Consider the following 18,623-nt stretch of genomic DNA (forward strand, 5'->3'; position numbering starts at 1 on the left):
AAATACATATACATATACATATATATATATATATATATATATATATATATATATGAAGTACTACTACTAAAGAAAAATGAAATGGCTTTTTGGGCACAATCCAGGAAAATCTATGCTTTCCAAGATTCAGATTCAAATGTAAAATGGTCCAGGGTTTATGCTGCCTGTGGTTTCATGCCCCATTCTCATAGAGACTCACAATCTAGATGTTGAGGTTAGAGGGTAAGGAGAAATTCTTTGATGACTTGCTGATCCCCTGCAAATACCCAACACAGTACCCTTGTCTCCTGTTAATTATTCCCAATGTTGGATAGAAATAAAGCATTTCATTATTTTCTGATTAACTTTGTTAGACATATCCATATTTTACACTCTAATAAAGTTCAAGAAGACTAATACAAATATAAAATTTCAGTGAACAATGATGCTTACTCAGTATACTGATAATCATATTGATACAAGCTACCAGTTTCCCAGGGCTTATTGATTTGAATCCTTTGGTGTCTAAGAAGGATAAAGATGTTGGTGAAAATGAAAAGCTCAGTGTGGCTCTCTGTCTCCCTCACAGAAAACCTGACGCAACTAAAGCAGAAATTTTATTCACATAATGTCAAATAGGTACATTCAAAATAAATAAGTCAGATGGAATAGGTGAATGCTATTCTAGGTCGATTTGCTATGGTGACTTCACAAGTGTTATTTGACATTCTTTGCTCTTTCTCCAGGATTCCCCTCACTCCAACTGGATGAAAAGTTTTGATTTGGAAAATTGAATTATTTTCTTTTCTCAGGGGTCTCAAGGTCATGCTCTTGTTTTCTTAAGTGCTTTCTCTGGGGAAGGCAAAAATCTCATAAGGCGCATCCTGTGGACTCCAATGAAAGAGGCCTCAGGGTGTTCAGAGAAGACAGCTAGACTTGAAGGTATAAATTCAGAGTCCCAGGTACAACTCTCATAAGCTGTTAGAACATGGGGAAATTACTCTACTTCAATTTCCTTTAATGAGTGGGAAAATAAAGTTATACTTGTACACTGTAGACCGAATGCCAGGATACATGTGACTGATCCAAGGGATAAAGCTTACGAGGAAGTAACAAGGTGCAGCCCAGTTTTAAAAAAAAAAAAAAGACTAGTTAGAACCTCTATTCTTGCTACCAGACAGACTTAACATTTTAGATGTTTTAAAACATACATGTATTATATTAATATGGGTCAATATAAAACTTTACACTCAACATAATAGTTTAGAAGTGCTTGGTAGCAACTTCCTTGCCTGTATACACCTGGTATATTCTATTAAGGCAAAAAATAATTAAAAACAAGATTTAAATATCAGTTTATTTAATAATTATAATATAACGAAGTGAAAAAGACTGAATTTACCTCCTCTTACAAATCCATTAGTAGCTATTGCTGATGTAGACAATCCTGTGATTGTTGTCACAACAGTGGCCATTGTTATTACAAGGACTGACAGACCTTTAGGGAGAAAGGAAAGAAATTGAGAATATATATATTCTTATTTAAACTTGCCATTATCTAGAACTGGTTGGTCTGAATACTTTGAATTTACAAGTTAAAATTAGCTACTTTTAATCCCATTTTTTTAAAAAACCTAATCAGAATTGTGAAAAAAGTAAAATTAATTTAAGAATCTTGATAATAAAGGAAAATATTGCTCAGAAGGACTCCCTTGCCTGAGTTTTATGAGATTGAGAGCTCAAAGGCACATACTATTTTATTTATTGATTATGTTCAAATCAATTAGTAAGGAACTTTACTTACCTATTCCAGCTTGACCTACAATCCATGACAACCTAATAAAGAGCATCACACCCCAAATGTTCAACATACAACGTACCTGGGAGGAAAAAAGAGGCCACATCACAGATGAAGAAAGTAATCAAACATATATAGTAATAAATACTAAACTGGCCCAAAGTAGAAGAACATACCCTGGAAACTACAGAAGCTATATAGTTTTTAAATTTAACTCCTCCTTTTTAAAAGAGCTTAATGTGAAAGCTTACTGTTAAGCTAAATATAATGTAACATAAATACATGTGTATAAATAAATGTGCTCCATCACAGACATCAGAAGTAGGAGAAGCAACACAAAAAAGGTTCAAAAAATATTATAAGACTCCAGCACTTAAAAATAATTCACATGCCTTTTTTTATCATGAGTTTAAATTTTGCTTGTTCTTTTACAACATCCTTATTTGAGTAGTTAGCAAATTAAACCATTACATATTTTTCAACATATCAATTGTTCATGTTTTTTAAAAATTTAAAGTTTAATAATCCTACCATACCTTAGGTGTTTATTTCCTGTTTAAAATAAATTACTTCTGAAAGCTTCCCCGATTTATCAAGAAAAATTTGGTTAAATTAATAAATACCCTATCTCCTCTACTGAATATCCAAAAGAAAGGAAGCACATTAATTGTTCTTCTATAGACTCAGATACAGTTAAAACAGAAAAAAGAATTCTCTTGAGAATTGATGACAATATTAGGTAGCTTTTATAATCAACAGAAATGTTGTATTCTCAAATTAAGTCTATTAATACATACTAAAACACCCTTGATCCAACCAAACTTCACGACTCCTTTACTTTCTGCAGTGTATGTGACCACGGCATCTCTGGTTGGTGTACTTTCTTCCCCATTTGCAAAGCCATCCTCAAAAGGTTCCTAGTCATAAAAAGAAATGTACATTATACTTATGAATTATTAACTATGAGTGATACATGCATACCCATGTTTACAGCAGCATAATTTACAATAGCCAAATTATGGAACCAACCTAGGTGTCCATCAAAAGATAAATGGATAAAGAAATGTGGTACATGTGCACAATGAATTTTATTCAGCCATAAAGAAAAATGAAATTATAGCATTTGCCGCAAAATGGATGGAGCTAGAGACTATCATGTTAAGTGGAATAAGTCTAACTCAGAAGGCAAAGAGTTGTTCTATGCTTTCTCTCATATGCGGAAACTGGAGAGGAAAAAGGAAAAAAAATGAGGGGGAGGGGTATCCTAAAAATTAAAGGGAGATCAGGAGAGGAAAGGGGCCGAAGGGTGAGATGTTGGGAGAAAAGAAGTAGTGCTGGGGTGTGATATTGGCCCAATTATATTGTTGTATTGTGTGCATGTACGAATACATAACAACAAATCCCATCATTATGTATGATCATGATATACCAATAAAAAAAAAGTGGGAGAAAAAAAAGAATTATTAACTGTGAGATAAAGAAACTTCTTTTCTTCCTAAGTAAGCTGTTCTAGGCATTTTGTTATGGTAATAAAAAAAACTGATAAATACATAAAGGTTTCTGATACTTCACCTGAGAAAAATGTAAAGCAATAAACTCAAAGAAAACCTTAATCACTCAGATTTCTTAAAATTAAGTCTCACCATGATGGTAAACCAATTTTAATAATTCTAAATTTTACAGTACTTAGTGAATACTGTCTGCAAAGTACAAGGCTTCCTAGGTCAATCAATTCAAACTTTGTATCTCAAGCCACACTTCATATTACCTAGTTGTCACCCTTCCTACATATAAAGTTCAACATCAACAATTTAAATTTCTTCATCACCTAGCATAGTCCATGACAGCAGTATTCTCAACATTCATTCATATCTTGGTGTTTTCCTTTGTTAATTGCTTTTAGTTTGAGACATGAACTGGTTGAAACAATACATTTTCCCAACCAATAGGTAAAGTTTCAGGTCTAATTCTGTAATTCCTAGTTTTTGTCCCCCTGCCTTTTCTCTTTCTCTCTAGGTAGTTCTCAGTACACCAAAGAAATATGACAACTTTCCAAAGTAAAATACAAAGGGATTAGATAAGATGGCTTGGAAAACAGAAGATGTTCCAGATCTAGAATCATGTTCCAGATATTATTCTCATGATTCCTACTCTAATCACATTCTCAACAGAAAGGAACAAAATACAACTATACTTTGGGCTTTCTTTAAATATAAAAGAGTCAATCAAATTTTTAAAACCAATCCTTGAATGAATTCTGAATATAATTATTTAAAAGAAATGAACTATAGCAAGTTCTGTATTACCATAAACCAAAATTACCTTAGACCAAAATCTTCATAAACTTCCCTTTGTCTTTAGGTTGCCTATTGCTATTCCTTGCCCTGCGTAGAATATCCTATGAACATGGTAACCACTAATCATTAAACTTTTAGAAGTATGTATATGTAGCCAGGTGGTGCATGCCTGTAAACCCAGCATCTTGGGAGGCTGAGGAAGCAGGATCGCAAGGGAGTTCAAAGCCAGCCTCAGCAAAAGTGAGGCACTGAGCAACTCACTTAGAGACTCTGTCTCTAAATAAAATACAAAATAGGGCTAGGAATGTGGCTCAGTGGTCAAGTACCCCTGAGTTCAATCGCCAGTGCTAAAAAAAAAAAAAAAAAAAGAAAGAAAGAAAAGAAAAAACAAAGGAAAAAAGAAATATATATATGTAAAAACAACAACAATAAAATATTGATCATAGGTTTGTATAGCTCAATCACAAGAACAACCCTACTTTGGCTTTACTTAGATTGTAAAATGTGTTCCAGACCATAAATAGTCAATAATTATCCCAAATAGTACAAATGATTCCTAACAGGGATTGAAGACTCATCTGTTCAACTGTTTAAATACAGCCAGGACAGAAAAATTTTGCCTGTTAATCAATTAACTTTAGACAAAAGTTTCCTAGTTTTTACTCTAGGATGTAGAGTTCTCTTTAATTAGTTTATGAAAGAAGACTTTAAAATATTATATAACTTCCAAGTGTTACAAGTAAATATAATGTCTATAATATGCGTAGAAAAAATACCTCTCTTTCCAACTCTATTAAAAGAAAATTAAAGATGTGTGTAACCTTATGGGCTGCTGTTTCCAAGGTTAAGTATCAATGTGGGTGTCTTTTTAGCAATGCAAAAGTATGCAGGCATCCTAAAATTTCTGCTGTGGGTGTTTATCAGCATTCCACGTCAAAGTTGAAGATCTAGCAATTCTGATAGTTTAACATACTATAAACAATTATGTTCAGAAACAGATTTTCCAGAGTATATGAAATAGTATATTAAAATGAAGATGCAACCACAAAAAATGAAAAAAAAAATTCTAATCATCTTCTGTTAGCTCTATTTTAAGAAGTTTTAGTTATTAATCTCTAAAATATAATTCAAAAGTTAAAATCAATTAAGTATGCTATTTGTTGTTCAATTAGCAAACTTAAATATAATGAAAGTGAGGTCATAATTAATTTCCTGAAATACCAGGAAACCAAAATGAATACCAATATTAATCTTTTTGTTGTTGTTTCTCATGTATTTTGTTGGTGCTGGGGATAGAATCCAGGGCCTCATACATGCTGGGCAAGCCATTCTATCACAGAAGTGCATGATATATCTCCAGCTGTTTCTTTAAATACATTAGCTTCAGAAAAATAAAGAAATTATCCAATATATTCATTCCCACCCAAAAAAGAAACTATATAAAAATTTCATTATATAAGAAAAAGGTCAAATATACCAAATATTGTCAAATATTCACATATGAACTATAAATTAGGCTAATACAGAAGTACATAAATAAAAATCTTCAATTCACCTGCCATTTACATAGAAATGATGGGTTTATGTTTTAAACTGTTTTCTACACTAATACATAAAAAGCAAAAACATAAATGATTTTATGGATAACTCCATTTAAATGAAATAGACCATCTTGGGTATGGTGGTGCACGCCTGTAATACCAATAGCTTGGGAGGCTGAGGCAGGAAAATCTTAAGTTTGAAACCAGTCTCAACAAATCAGCGAGACTCTGTCTCCAAATAAAATATAAAAATGGGCTGGCAATGTGGCTCAGTGGTTAAGTGCCCCTGGGCTCAATCCCTGGTACAAAAAAAAAATGAAGTGGACCAAATTAACTTAGCATTATTCAGGAAAGTAACTTCCAAAAAGTACCCAGGGATTTTGAGTGTACGAAGTTGGAACTGAGGGTGGGGATGACAACAGAACTGGAAAAGAGGGAGAGCAGGAAAATATGGAAGACTCAGGTAAAGTAGACCTTCAGTATTTAGAAAGATTTTTTTATAGAAGAAATAAAGATACTTGTAAATTATGTCATCCTGAAAGGAATATTTCAGGAGCCAGAAGTCAATTAAAGACTCTATAAAGTAGTTGGGAAAAATTCATGAGAGGAACTTAAGAGAAGGTCCAGGGATAAACAGCCAGTGGGTAAAACTATGGAAACAAAATTGAGAGAAACTTACAGAGAGAAAACGTGGGGATGCAACATTTTTCAGTATTATGCAAAATATACGAAGGAAGAGAATTCTGGTTTCCATGGTCATTATTTCTTTACAAAGGGGTAAAGAAAAGGAAGAGTTTTTATACTGTGGATGATATCATCTCTCCCTTGCATATTCAAAGCACTACCTCAACTTGATTATTCTTTCTCCTTTGATCATGGTCAACTTTTTATTGCTTCATGCCCCCAGCCAAAGTCACTAAATGACTAGTACAGCACAATCTTACATTAAATGCAGGTCAACCTGGTTTTGCCCCACTACCGCATCAAAAGTTTTTTATTAAGACATCCAGTAACTTCTCTGCTGCCAAATCTAATATACATTTTTTTAAAAATAACTTTATTTTTATGTATTGAAATGAGAATCGAACCCAGTGCTAGACAAGCACTCCACCACTGAGCTACAAGCCCAGCCCCCCCATATACATTTTTTTAGGCTCTGTCTTGCTGGATTCCTCTATTTGTATTTTATACTACAGTCCAGTGTATCTTCTTTGAAATATCACTCTTTCCCAGTTGCTCATGATTACATATTGAGTCTTTTTTCAATGTTTAGTCCTAAACCTGTATCCTTTTCTTATGCTATATTTTCTTCCTATAGTTACCTCACTAGACGCATACCTTAAATACCATCTATGTGTGACAAGTCACAGTGATGGATCAAATTCATTTCCAGATCAGACTTCCCCTCTAAATTTCAACTCTCCGTGTAAATACTTATGATAGTACTTTGATGTTTCAACATTTACAAATTTTTTTAAACTGGCTCTGGAAAGTGTTATATTTATTTATTTATTTGAAGATAAAGGCAAATTAGGAAGATGAAAATGTACGCTAACTTGATCAGCAAGGTAGTATAAGAAAGGATATGAAAATTCCCTTTCTGATATCCTCTAAGATTTGGACTCCATTTAAATGCACCTTTTTTTTTTTTAAATAAATTTGGACATGTTTTTTGAAAAAAAAGTCTTGCATGGTTTACCTGTCACCAGTCTGTTCTGGCATGCTTCTTGATAATATCAGAATCATCTGGGTTTAATGATAGCCAAAGTGCAGAGTCTTTGGTATCTGACACATGCCAATTCAATATTACTGCCACCAGTGTCAGACACCAGTCTGTGCAACATGGCTATTCTATTTCATATTTTCTCAAAGCTGAGCAGTCATCAGGGTGAGCAATTTCATTTTGCCCCTCTAATCATCTTCAGAGTCTGCCTGTACTCCAGCACATACTTTCCACTTTTCATAACAAGTTGGAGCCTAAAGCTGATCCACTCTGACACTTAGTCTTTTTTGCAGTCATCATCTTCCTGCCTTAAATTTGGGATGGCTCCCAACAAAGAAAAACCAACCATCCACTCTGCTTACTATTCTAATCCTTACCAAATGAGAAAAAGAAATAGCCAACGTACTATAATAGTGACTTTCTTCTAAGTGAAAAGAAAGAGTTTTTCTTTTTTGGATATAATTTTTAGATCCTGAAAGGTTTCAGTGCAAACTGTCAAACCAAAACATACTTGACCAAAAAGACAGGAAGACTTAAATCCTTTATAATGTTTTAGGATGTAAACATATTTTAGATTTATTCCTACATTCAGGTGTCCTTTTTTTCTCAATTTCCAATATCTAAAACTTAACTTTTTCAATTTACTGATTTATATTTTACATATTAAAGGTCATATTTTAATTCTGCTAGACCTAAAACACTGCTCATGAAATACTTGGCTTATTATCTTAATATTTATTTTTTTCTAGTAAAACAATTTTTTTTTTTTTTTTTTTTTTTTTTTGGTACTGGGGATTGAATTCAGAGGTGCTTTACCACTGATCTACATCCCCAGTCCTTTTTGTTTTTTTATTTTAGAAACACGGTCTCACTAAGTTGCTTAGGTTCTTGCTAAATTGACCAGACTGGCCTTGAATTTGCAATCCTGCCCAGCCTCCCAAGTTGCTGAGATTACAGGGTGCCACCATGCCCAGCTCAATGAAACAATTCTTAAAATATCAAGTTATTCATTCTTACCTAATACTAAAATTTTATTTGGTATTTTAGAGCAAACTATTATGCAACCAGCTTTACTTCTAAAAACAATTACAAAATCAAGCTTTGAGGGAAAAAGTATTCTTTATTTTTTTAAAAATTATAATAAAAAAACCTTAACATGGCTTTAACTAGCTCTGTAACAGAATGTAGGATTGTCTTCAATGTGTACCCTTATTAGTGCAAAAATATGCATATCAATGCACTTCACATTTTTAAATATACATGACATTAATGTATTATAGTTCTTCCTTTTTCTTTGGTTTTCACATCAAGTGTACAATATAACATACAATGTAGCATAGCTATTCCTTATGTTGTCACTGGATAAGGATGGTAATACCCAGAAAAGTGACTGTGCTGTTCACCAGAATGATTTTGGATCTTGCGTTTTTTTCCACAGTAGGCTGATAAAAAGTATTTTTCACTGTGTGAAGAAAAATCAAGATTGTTTAGACAATCAAACTTCCCAGTACAGTGAACATACCAAAAAAACACATTTCTGGCAATGTATTACCATCTATCACTTTTAATACAAATGTATTCTTCTTTTACAGTTAAACTGGTAAAGGCTTGGTAAAAGTGTCTTTGCTCAGTGATTTCAGGCATAATAGGCAAAACAACAGCCTACTAATGGTTTGTTTCTTTTAATTTGGAAGGGGGGTATGTTTTGTTGTTTTATTGGGATTTTAAAACACAAGTGAACAAAGTTGTACTAAAATTTCTCTTTAGGTTTTTCTAGGTTGACACAATGTTTTGTCCAGGGAGACTAAAGGATGCCCAAATATCATGTCTTTAAACAGGAAAATGTTCCAAAGCCCTTCAATCATATTTAATACATAAAAAAGTCTAAAGTAACTTCTAATGCTGTTCTATTATTTGAAGATGCTGCATTTGCAAAAGCAGTTTCTGGGCATAGATAGAATCACTGTTCATTCATTAAGCAAAAGTTTTTTTTTTTTTAGTTGTAGATGGACACCATACCTTTTTATTTACTTATTTTTATGTGGTGCTGAGGTTGAACCCAGAGCCTCGCACGTGCTAGCACTCTACCGCTGAGCCACAACCCTAGCCCATTAAGTAAATATTTATTAACTAATTTTATCAAGTACCATGTTAGACACATTTCAGCCCTCTTAGAGTTGCTATTTTTTCAGTAGAGTCTAGACATAAAAGACAAATGTTCTACCATAAATCGGGATATTTTTCATTGTATAAAGCAGCCTCTATTGAATTTGATGTTCAATCCAGTCAAATGCTGCATGAAAACTACTTCAGCTTGGTGTGGTAGCATGTACCTATAGTCCCAGCTGCTCAAGAATCTGAGGCAGGAAGATCACTAGATCCCAGGAGTTCAAGTACAGCCTGAGTAATATTGTTCAAGTACAGCCTGAGTAATAATAAATCAAGACCATCTCAAAGTAATGATGATAATAAAATAACAATAACACCCACTTTACTTTTCAAGTTACAACCCCACTCTGAGAAGCAGTTCCTCTTCTGTAAAATGGAGATAATCCCTGCTCACCAATATTATCCCCTTGGGGACCTTAAGGTTCTCTAAATAAAGATCAGTTAGTAATAAAACAGCCATCTAAAGCAGTTAAGACTGCTAGCTCTTGGCTATTAAGTTAACTGATACAACTAGATTATAAGACTTCAATTTAAGTGCCAATGCCAAATTTGGAATGAGACATTGACACACATATTCAAAATAATTAATGGGAAACTTTTACTCTATTGTGGCCTTACTTTTTAATTCCTGGACACTCTTTGGTAAGATCAAAATTTTTCCATCAGTAGACCCTGTAAGAGCAAGGGCAGCATATTCCTGAGACTGCATATGCATTCAGTGCCTAGTCAATTCTGTACCTGTTCCACCTGTTCAGAAGCTCTGACCCATCACAGTATGGGATGACCAACAGCAGAGCAGGTACACACCCTTACTACTATTGCAACTGGGATCCTCTTACTTTAATACCCTCAAACAAGTATCTGAAATACACAGTGTAAAGGTTTTTTTTTTTCCCCCCAACTTAAAATCACATATTGGTTTATTTCCTATCAGGCTTCATTCTATGCATATATTAAGATGTATTTATAAAAATTGTATACAAACATACATAATTATTCAGCTCAATATCATACTGTATATACTATTATATGTATATTATTATACTACTTTTTTCAATTAAACATTTTCTTACCAATAAAAATTTTAAAGCTAAGGTTGTAAAGTGGTGGCAAATGAATAGGTGTGATTGGCTCAGGGTTCAATGATTGTGAACCTGAGGAACAGGGGATCCTGTGATATAACCTGTGGTCAGTCTTCACATTTAGTATAAAGTTTTGACCATGTTTTATGAACCAGGTGAAAATTTGCTTTTATGTAAATGTCCATTCATTTAAGAGGAGCAAAATATGCTTTTAGCATCATTTCTGGAAAATGATTCTTAAATCATGCTGACTTACATGATTCATAAAGAAACCATATAAGGCATTCACTTATCAAAAAAAGCAAGAATACTGCCAGGCATGTGGCACACACCTATAATCACAGCAGCTTGGTAGGCTGAGGCAGGAGGATCCTGAATTCAAAGCCAGCCTCAGCAACTTAGCCAGACCCTGTCTCAAAATAAAAAAGAAAAATGAAAGAAAAGGCTAGGGATGTGGCTCAGTGAGTGGTTAAGCACCCCTGGGCTCAATCCTTGGTACCAAGAGTGAGGAAGGGAAAGCAAGGATACTTATTACAGATGAAGAAAGCCGAATATGAGAGAGTTTTTGTTTTACAATAAAACAGTTATGTGCACTAGAATGCACTGTCGCAAAATGTGTCAAATATATCATTTACCCTGTAAAATGAAGACTGAAGAATTATAAATTAAAAAGACTTTCTCATATTTTGACCTATGAAATAAGAATTCTTCCCCAAACACAACTGATGCACCTTTTTATATTGTAAACCAAACCTTAACAAATAGCCTAATGGGCCAGAAAAGAAACATGAAGAGAGACAGAATGGAGGGAAGGGAGATACATCACTATAAAGCTTTTATTCATTTAATAAATTACTTCTTCAGATGATAGTGCTATGTACAGGGTAGTAGTTATGGCACAGAATATAGAAATTTTAAAGACAGAAAACTGTTTACCTGGATTCAGGTTAACCAACTTCAAGTTATTCTGGCAGTCTATATTATTTAAATGTTAAAAATTTCTGGTAAATAAAAGCCACCAAAAAAATCACAAGTCCAACATTAAAGGAGATCACACATAGATAAAACTAAAACAATAATTGTTCCAGGAGTTGAGTTTTAAATTATATCCAAAATTATAATGTATGCTAAAGAAAATGAGATGAAAATATTTTTGAGTAGCATAACAAGCTGACTTCTTAGTTAAATATTTTGTTTTCATGTTTCTGAAATATTCCTTTAATATTTCCTATAAACAAACAAATATTTGGAATAATATAACAGGAATAGGAATAAAATTTTCCCTATTAAAGTTTCCAATTCTAGATAAGAATTTGTTTGTAGGGTGGAGAATAGCTCAGCTTCTCATATTTGTCTTAGGGTGGATCCTGGCATAGAATCCAACTGGGAAAAAAAAAAATGTGTTTACTGAGATATATACCAGCTTTTTGTGTGTGTTAAATAATACTGCAAAATACAAAGAAATAGCCTAAAAACAAGTTTCTTATAAAATATAGTTTTCATAACCTAGGTGATTTCCTGTGATCTAAGAATTCTTAGCAGATGAGACGCTCATAATCTGGCTGGCTTACTTTAATGACAGCCACCATTTTCTGAATGCCTACTATGTGTCAGACACATCCATTCCTAAGTGCTATGTGTCCTATTTCCCTGAACTGACATATCTTAAGAGACAGAGATGATATTATCCCCATTCACAAATGAGGGAACAGCCTTTTGAGAGGTTAACTTGCCCAAATCAAAAAGCTTATATTAACATGGCAGAGAAGATAATCTTTTAAATAGGAAAGAATTCCACATATTACAGGGAGTCATGGTAAATTATTTTAGGTATCTAATTTGGACATGGGAACCAAAGACAGGCAACTCGGAAAACTATCCTGCTCAAACTTCCCAATTCTCCAAATATTTTTGTTCTACTTGCTTCATCTTTCTCTCATTCTTTTGTTCTATAGAAAGTCAGGGCTTCTAGTATGGTCCTCATAAAAAGGACAGAAGAAATCCTCCACTGGATGGCCCCACAGGAAGTTTTTTTGTTTGCTTTTAACTTTTTGTGCTTTTTAGAAATGTTCACCAGGGTATGGTACACAGTGTAGTCTATGAAATTCTTTCCCAGACACTGGTAGCAGACAGTTGTACTAATCACCTATGGAGGAGAAATGCAGAAATCTACCTGAAAAGATATACAATGTTTAAATATGAAATGGAGTTATGTGTGTTATTATCTTTGGAAGTTTATTTGGAACCTATTGTAATAAAGATGGTAGTTAAAATATACCAATCATTCAATTTCTATGTTACCTAGAATTGTCTTTTTCCAATGAAAAATCCTCATTAGCACCTCAAGCCAATGTTTCAAGTCATCCGGCTTTAGCTTTCTTTATACACCTTCCCATTGCAATCTCTGAAACTTTGGGCCCAACCACACACTCATGCCTCTTTTAGGAAAAGTTGAAAAATAAAATTATCCAGATAAGAATCTTTGGATTTGTTAGTGTTTTGTTATCGCAAATAATTAAGACTTGACAGGATTATAGAAAAGAAAAATACGAGTCTGCTTCTTCCATAGATCACTTTCCTATTTCTATTAATTTTTCTTGAAACTTCTTATGCACCCTCAAACTCATCCTTTAATTTGGAAAATCACTGAGTTCTAATTAGTGTTCAATTTGATATAGCTTTGCTTTTTTTTCTGAAATACTGGTGTTCTTCTCCTGAAAAACTTTTGGCTTGCTATCCCCTTTGTAATGCACTTTGAAGATGGCTGACTTCTCCTCATCCTTCAGTCTTGCTGTAAATGTGGCCTCCTCCTTCTCATATCACCCTAAACAGTTTCTTATCAGTGTCCGTTTTTCACCTTCATGGCATATATAGTTATCTTTTTCATGTAGTTTTTAAAAACTTATTGGTAATCTACATACTCACCTCCACTCCTCTAATATATATTAAATGGAAGGTCTAAAGCAGCACAGACCTTTCCTTTCGCTTTTATCAAAAACATAGTAAATGGCTGGGTGCAGTGGCCCACACATGTAATCTCAGCAACTTGGGAGGCTGAGGCAAGAGGATCTTAAGTTCAAAGCCAGCCTCAGCAACTTAGCACTTAGTGAGACCCTGTGTAATAATAAAAATTAAAAATAAAAAGCAACTTAGCAAGTCCCTGTCTCAAAATAAAAAAGGCAGGAGATATGATCAGTGGACCCCTGGATCCAATCCCTAGTACCCACCCCACTCCTCGAAAAGGCATCAGAGGTATAATAAATGTGGTAAATGGATATTCAGTTTTTATTGTCATTTCTGTTTCTTAAATATTGCCTGAAACAGTAGAGTGAAATGAGAAGTGGCAGTTCCCAAGTCAGATCTAGGTACAAATCCCAGCTCTGCTATTCACTAAGCTAGTGATATAACTCCTCTGGCCCTCAGTTTCTAAAACCATGAAATGGAAATATTACTTACCCCATATTGTTTGAGAAGACAAAATGAGAAAATATGATGATTATATAGAACACAAAAAAACCTTAAGTATTGCTGGCATGAATATCAATTGATAAAAAATTCGGGTGATGGACATTTTTTTCAACTTGAAAAGATGCATACCCTTTAACCTAGCAATTCTACTCACAGGTTCATTCTAGAGATATCCAATACTTCTACAAAGCAGCATACTTGCATAAATATACTCATATCAGCATTATTTATAATTACCCCAAACTAGGAACAATCTAAAGACCTACAACTGCAGAATAAAGAAAGTATAGTATATTCATACAATGAAAGATAAATGGCCACAAAAATGAATTGAATTACAAATACAGTATAAATGAATATCATAAGCTATGAGTGAATAAAATATAACAGTTGCCTGACATGCTGACACAGTAGTCCAAGCTATTCTGGAGGCTGAGGCAGGAGGACTGCCTGAGTACATGAGTTCAATACCAACTGGGCAAAATAGCAAGACTCTGTCTCAAAAAACAAATATTCCATTCATACAAAGTTTCAAAGGAAGACAAACTAAACTAATAGCCTCCAGGAATACACTCAAAAGTGTTTAAAAAAAAAAATCAAGGCCAAGACTCAAGGATGTGATCACCATTAAGTCACGGCAATGGCTACTTTGTGGGACAATTAGAAAGGGGTGCACAGAGGATTTCAGGGGTACCAGCAAGTGTAATTCTTGGTCTGGATGGTGATTACATGTTTCCACTAGAAAAGTTATATATTTATTCTTTATGTTCTTTTTTATATTCCACAAAAGAAAAGATTAAAGATTTAAAAAGAATATGTATTAAATACATAGTATATTACCTACCATTAACTGAGTAAGAGCTTGATAAACTTTGGCTATCACTATAAACAACTAATGAATGAATGATGAATTAGTGCCACTTGACCATTTGAGTTTAAAACTGGATGTTAAACAAATTCATAAAAACAAACACTGCAAAACATCATTAATAAGTTCATACTATTACATAGCTTATATAGTATAATGCAAAATTGGCAAACTTTAAAATTTATCTCTGTATGAATAAAACAAAAGCACTGTTTTTCACATATAAATATGATGTCAACCTCTGCACGGCAGTAATAAAGGGTTTAACACTGTGCCATCAGCAGGTTATTATAGCACAACGTGCATACCTTTGAAAAACCAGTGATCACACAGCTAGAAATATTTTGCAATTTTTCTGGCACAAAAAATTTACTCAATAAATGACAAACTCCTTCCTTCCTGATTGACCTAAGTGGCAATGTCATCCACTTTACAAAGTCATCTACATTAATGCTAAATTTTAAGAATGTTTAAGAACAAGTGGTCAGACTTCTGGGACCAGCATTATTGAGGCAAATTAAATCACAGTTACTGATGGTGAGAAGGGTAGAAAGCTTTATTTCAGGGTACTGTTAATATACAAAAATGTATTACTATTTTTGGCTGGCAACTTATGGTTGATTTAAATAAACCCAAAATCATAAAAAATGCCAAAGTTCATCAAAAAATCTATTTACATCCTAAAAGCAAACTTTTTGACTAAAATATTAATGCATACATATGCAAATTTGTATGACAAATGTGGTTTTATTCTAACAATTGTTCAAACCAACTTTTTTTTTTTTTAATCAAGTACTAGCAAATTGTATCATCCCCCAACTACCAACATTTCCTATCCGTGCTGTCGGTGATTGGTGTATTCAGTGTAATGCTCCCCATACAGACTACTCTTTCAAAACAAAGTATTGTTTTACAGGAATCCAATCTGCTCTGGTTAACAATGCTCTATTAATATCCAGTGGCATTAATGCAAAGCTCAAAACTCAAGTACCAGAGATAAAAGTGGATGGTGTGACCATGTGACTTTACAATGAACCAAGTCAGAACTGCTGACTGCAGTCAAAGAATTCAGTCCTCTACCTAGCCCATCATGTTCTTTACTAACCATTCAAGAATGAATTACAACAGGACACGTAAGAATAACAAATTGTGCTTTGCTTGAAACCTCACACAACTTGCTAATGCCAACAAAGAAAAAGTTTGAAACATTTTCATTCAAATTACCAGAAAATTTATACGTTCTGGTTCCGATTAATAATATAGCTGTGTGATTTACATTTCAAATTGTTGGTATTTAAAAAAAATAAGAACCAAAAGTGGGGAAAGAGAAATACATTACTAGCAACATCAGAAATAGAAGCATCATTTCCAGCATCAGTACTGGAAAAATAAGATGCATGGAAAAACTGTGTGATAACAAAAACTACATTTAGTATAAATCTAATACATAACTTGCACTTGGTATTTCATGCATTTCTGATAGGAATAGATAATATATCTCACCAAGTATATCATCTTTCCTGTTTTCAATAAGGGAACTGAAAGTCAGGATGGGAAATCCTTTTCCTACATGTCACAGAACTATTAAATGGGAATAGCCAAGTTTTAAATCCCTGGTTGACAGCTCAACTATATGTGCCTGGACACTCAGGGCAAATGGAAAAACACAAGACAACAGAGAATATACAACAGATTTACTTGCATTTGGGTGAAAACATTAGTTGGCTGTTTTTTAATCAAGCACTTTCCCAAATTTTGTTTAGCTTAGATGGCTGACAGTGCCTTACTACTTCAACTATAAGAGAACAGAGCCCAAAGTCAATAGAGGAATTGGAAATTAAGGAGGAACTTCTAGAAAAAGTATAGGGTAGGTCTTTTTTACTTTTTCTTTTCTTTTTTTTTTTTTTGTACTGGGAATTGAACCCAGGGGAACTACCACAGAACTACAACCCCAGCCCTTTTTACTTTTTATTTTGAGGCAGGGTCTCACTATATTGCTTAGGGCTTTGCTAAATTGCAGAAGTGGCTCTGACCTTGCAATCCTCCTGTTCTAGCCTCCCAAATTGCTGGGATTACAAGCTTGTGCCACTGAATCCAGAAGGTCCTCAAATATTAAGTGGCCACCAAAATGCACAAATATAGGGGAGACTCCCAGGGGCCAAACTAAAAAAGTAGCTAGAAACCATAATAGCTATTGCAGAGGGGGGATAAGGGACTCATTATATAGACTCAAACTATAAACTGAGTTAAGTGCCTTTTAACCGCCCCCCACACACATGAAGAATGAATATCAGAAGGATATATTTTTAAAAACCAATATAGTAAACTGAAAGTTACTATATTATCTATGTGTATAGTTTACTATGTGTATAGTTTACTCGCAAACAAAAAAAAACAAAAAAACAAAAAAACAACCCTATACTATGTGTATAGTTTACTTGCAAATAAACAGGAAAATGTAACCTACACTCAGAAAAATTGGTCATTAGTAATTAATTCCAAGTGGGCTCTAATGTTGAATTCTGGAGACAAAGACTTCATAATAGATACAATAAAATAGGCCTAGCTGGACATGCCTGTGGTCCATGATATGGAGGAGAGAGATGGGAGTATGAGCTGAGTCCAGGAGTTTGAGTACAGCCTGGGGCAACATAGCAAGACCCAATCTTCAAACATACATACATAAAGATGTATGTAAACACATACACATACCCACATTCATAAATTTAAATTTAAATATAAAGCAACTATATCAAATATGTTCAATAGTCAAAGGTAAATATGACTACCAGTGAATAATAGAGAGGTTATCTTAACAGAGAAATGGAAGCTCATTTTAAAAATTAGAAATTCTAGCCAGGCAAGGTGGTGCATGCCTGTAATCCCAGCAGCTAGGGAGGCTGACGCAAGGGGATCTCAATTTCAAAGTCTGCCTCAGCAACTTAGCGAGGCCCTAAACAACTTAGTGAGACCCTAACACAAAAAATAAAAAGGGCTGGGGATTTGGGTCAGCAGCTAAGCCCCTCTAGGTTCAATCCCTGGTACCAGCAAAGAAAATCACAATATTTGAAATGAAAAATTCAGGGCTGAGGAAAGTGGCTCAGTGGTAGAGCACTCACCTACCTTGCATTTTGAGGCCCTAGGTTCAATGTTCCAGCATGGCCACACACACACACACACACACACACACACACACAAAGAACAAAATGGAAAGGGCAGAAGATGGAGGTAACATTAACTAGAAATTTAAATGTAATGGCTGGAAGTAAAAAACATATATCAATAGTAACTCTAAACGTTAATGGCTTAAACTCTCCAATAAAGCGACATAGGCTGGTAACATGGATTAAAAAAACAAATCCAACAATATGCTGCCTCCAGGAGACACATCTGATTGGAAAAGACATACACAGGCTGAAGGTGAAAGGTTGGGAAAAAATATACCACGCACACGGTCCTCGTAAGCAAGCAGGGGTGGCCATCCTCATATCGAATAAAATCGACTTCAAGACTAAGTTAATCAAAAGGGATAAGGAAGGACATTATATACTGTTAAAAGGAACCATTCACCAACAAGACATAACAATTATCAATATTTATGCACCAAATAATGGTGCTGCGACGTTCATAAAACAAATTCTCCTCAAGTTCAAGAATCAAATAGACCACAACACAATAATTATGGGTGACTTCAACAC

General features: G+C 34.0%; 1 protein-coding gene and 1 pseudogene across 1 annotated transcript in view; both read right to left on the minus strand.

Moving 5' to 3' along the window:
• The window catches only part of Slc12a2 (solute carrier family 12 member 2), a gene marked incomplete at its 5' end in the record, with an annotated part of 101,428 nt that overhangs the window by 67,590 nt on the left and 15,215 nt on the right, over positions 1-18,623 (minus strand). The window contains 3 exons of the mRNA XM_015500864.2: positions 1,382-1,477; positions 1,784-1,859; positions 2,575-2,694. Coding sequence (XP_015356350.1) covers positions 1,382-1,477; positions 1,784-1,859; positions 2,575-2,694 — 292 coding nt within the window. The remainder of the gene's footprint in view (positions 1-1,381; positions 1,478-1,783; positions 1,860-2,574; positions 2,695-18,623) is intronic.
• On the minus strand, positions 4,419-9,742 carry LOC125619130 (annotated as a pseudogene).

Source organism: Marmota marmota, unplaced genomic scaffold, assembly GCF_001458135.2.
Source record: "Marmota marmota marmota unplaced genomic scaffold, marMar, whole genome shotgun sequence".
Taxonomy (NCBI): Eukaryota; Metazoa; Chordata; class Mammalia; order Rodentia; family Sciuridae; genus Marmota; species Marmota marmota.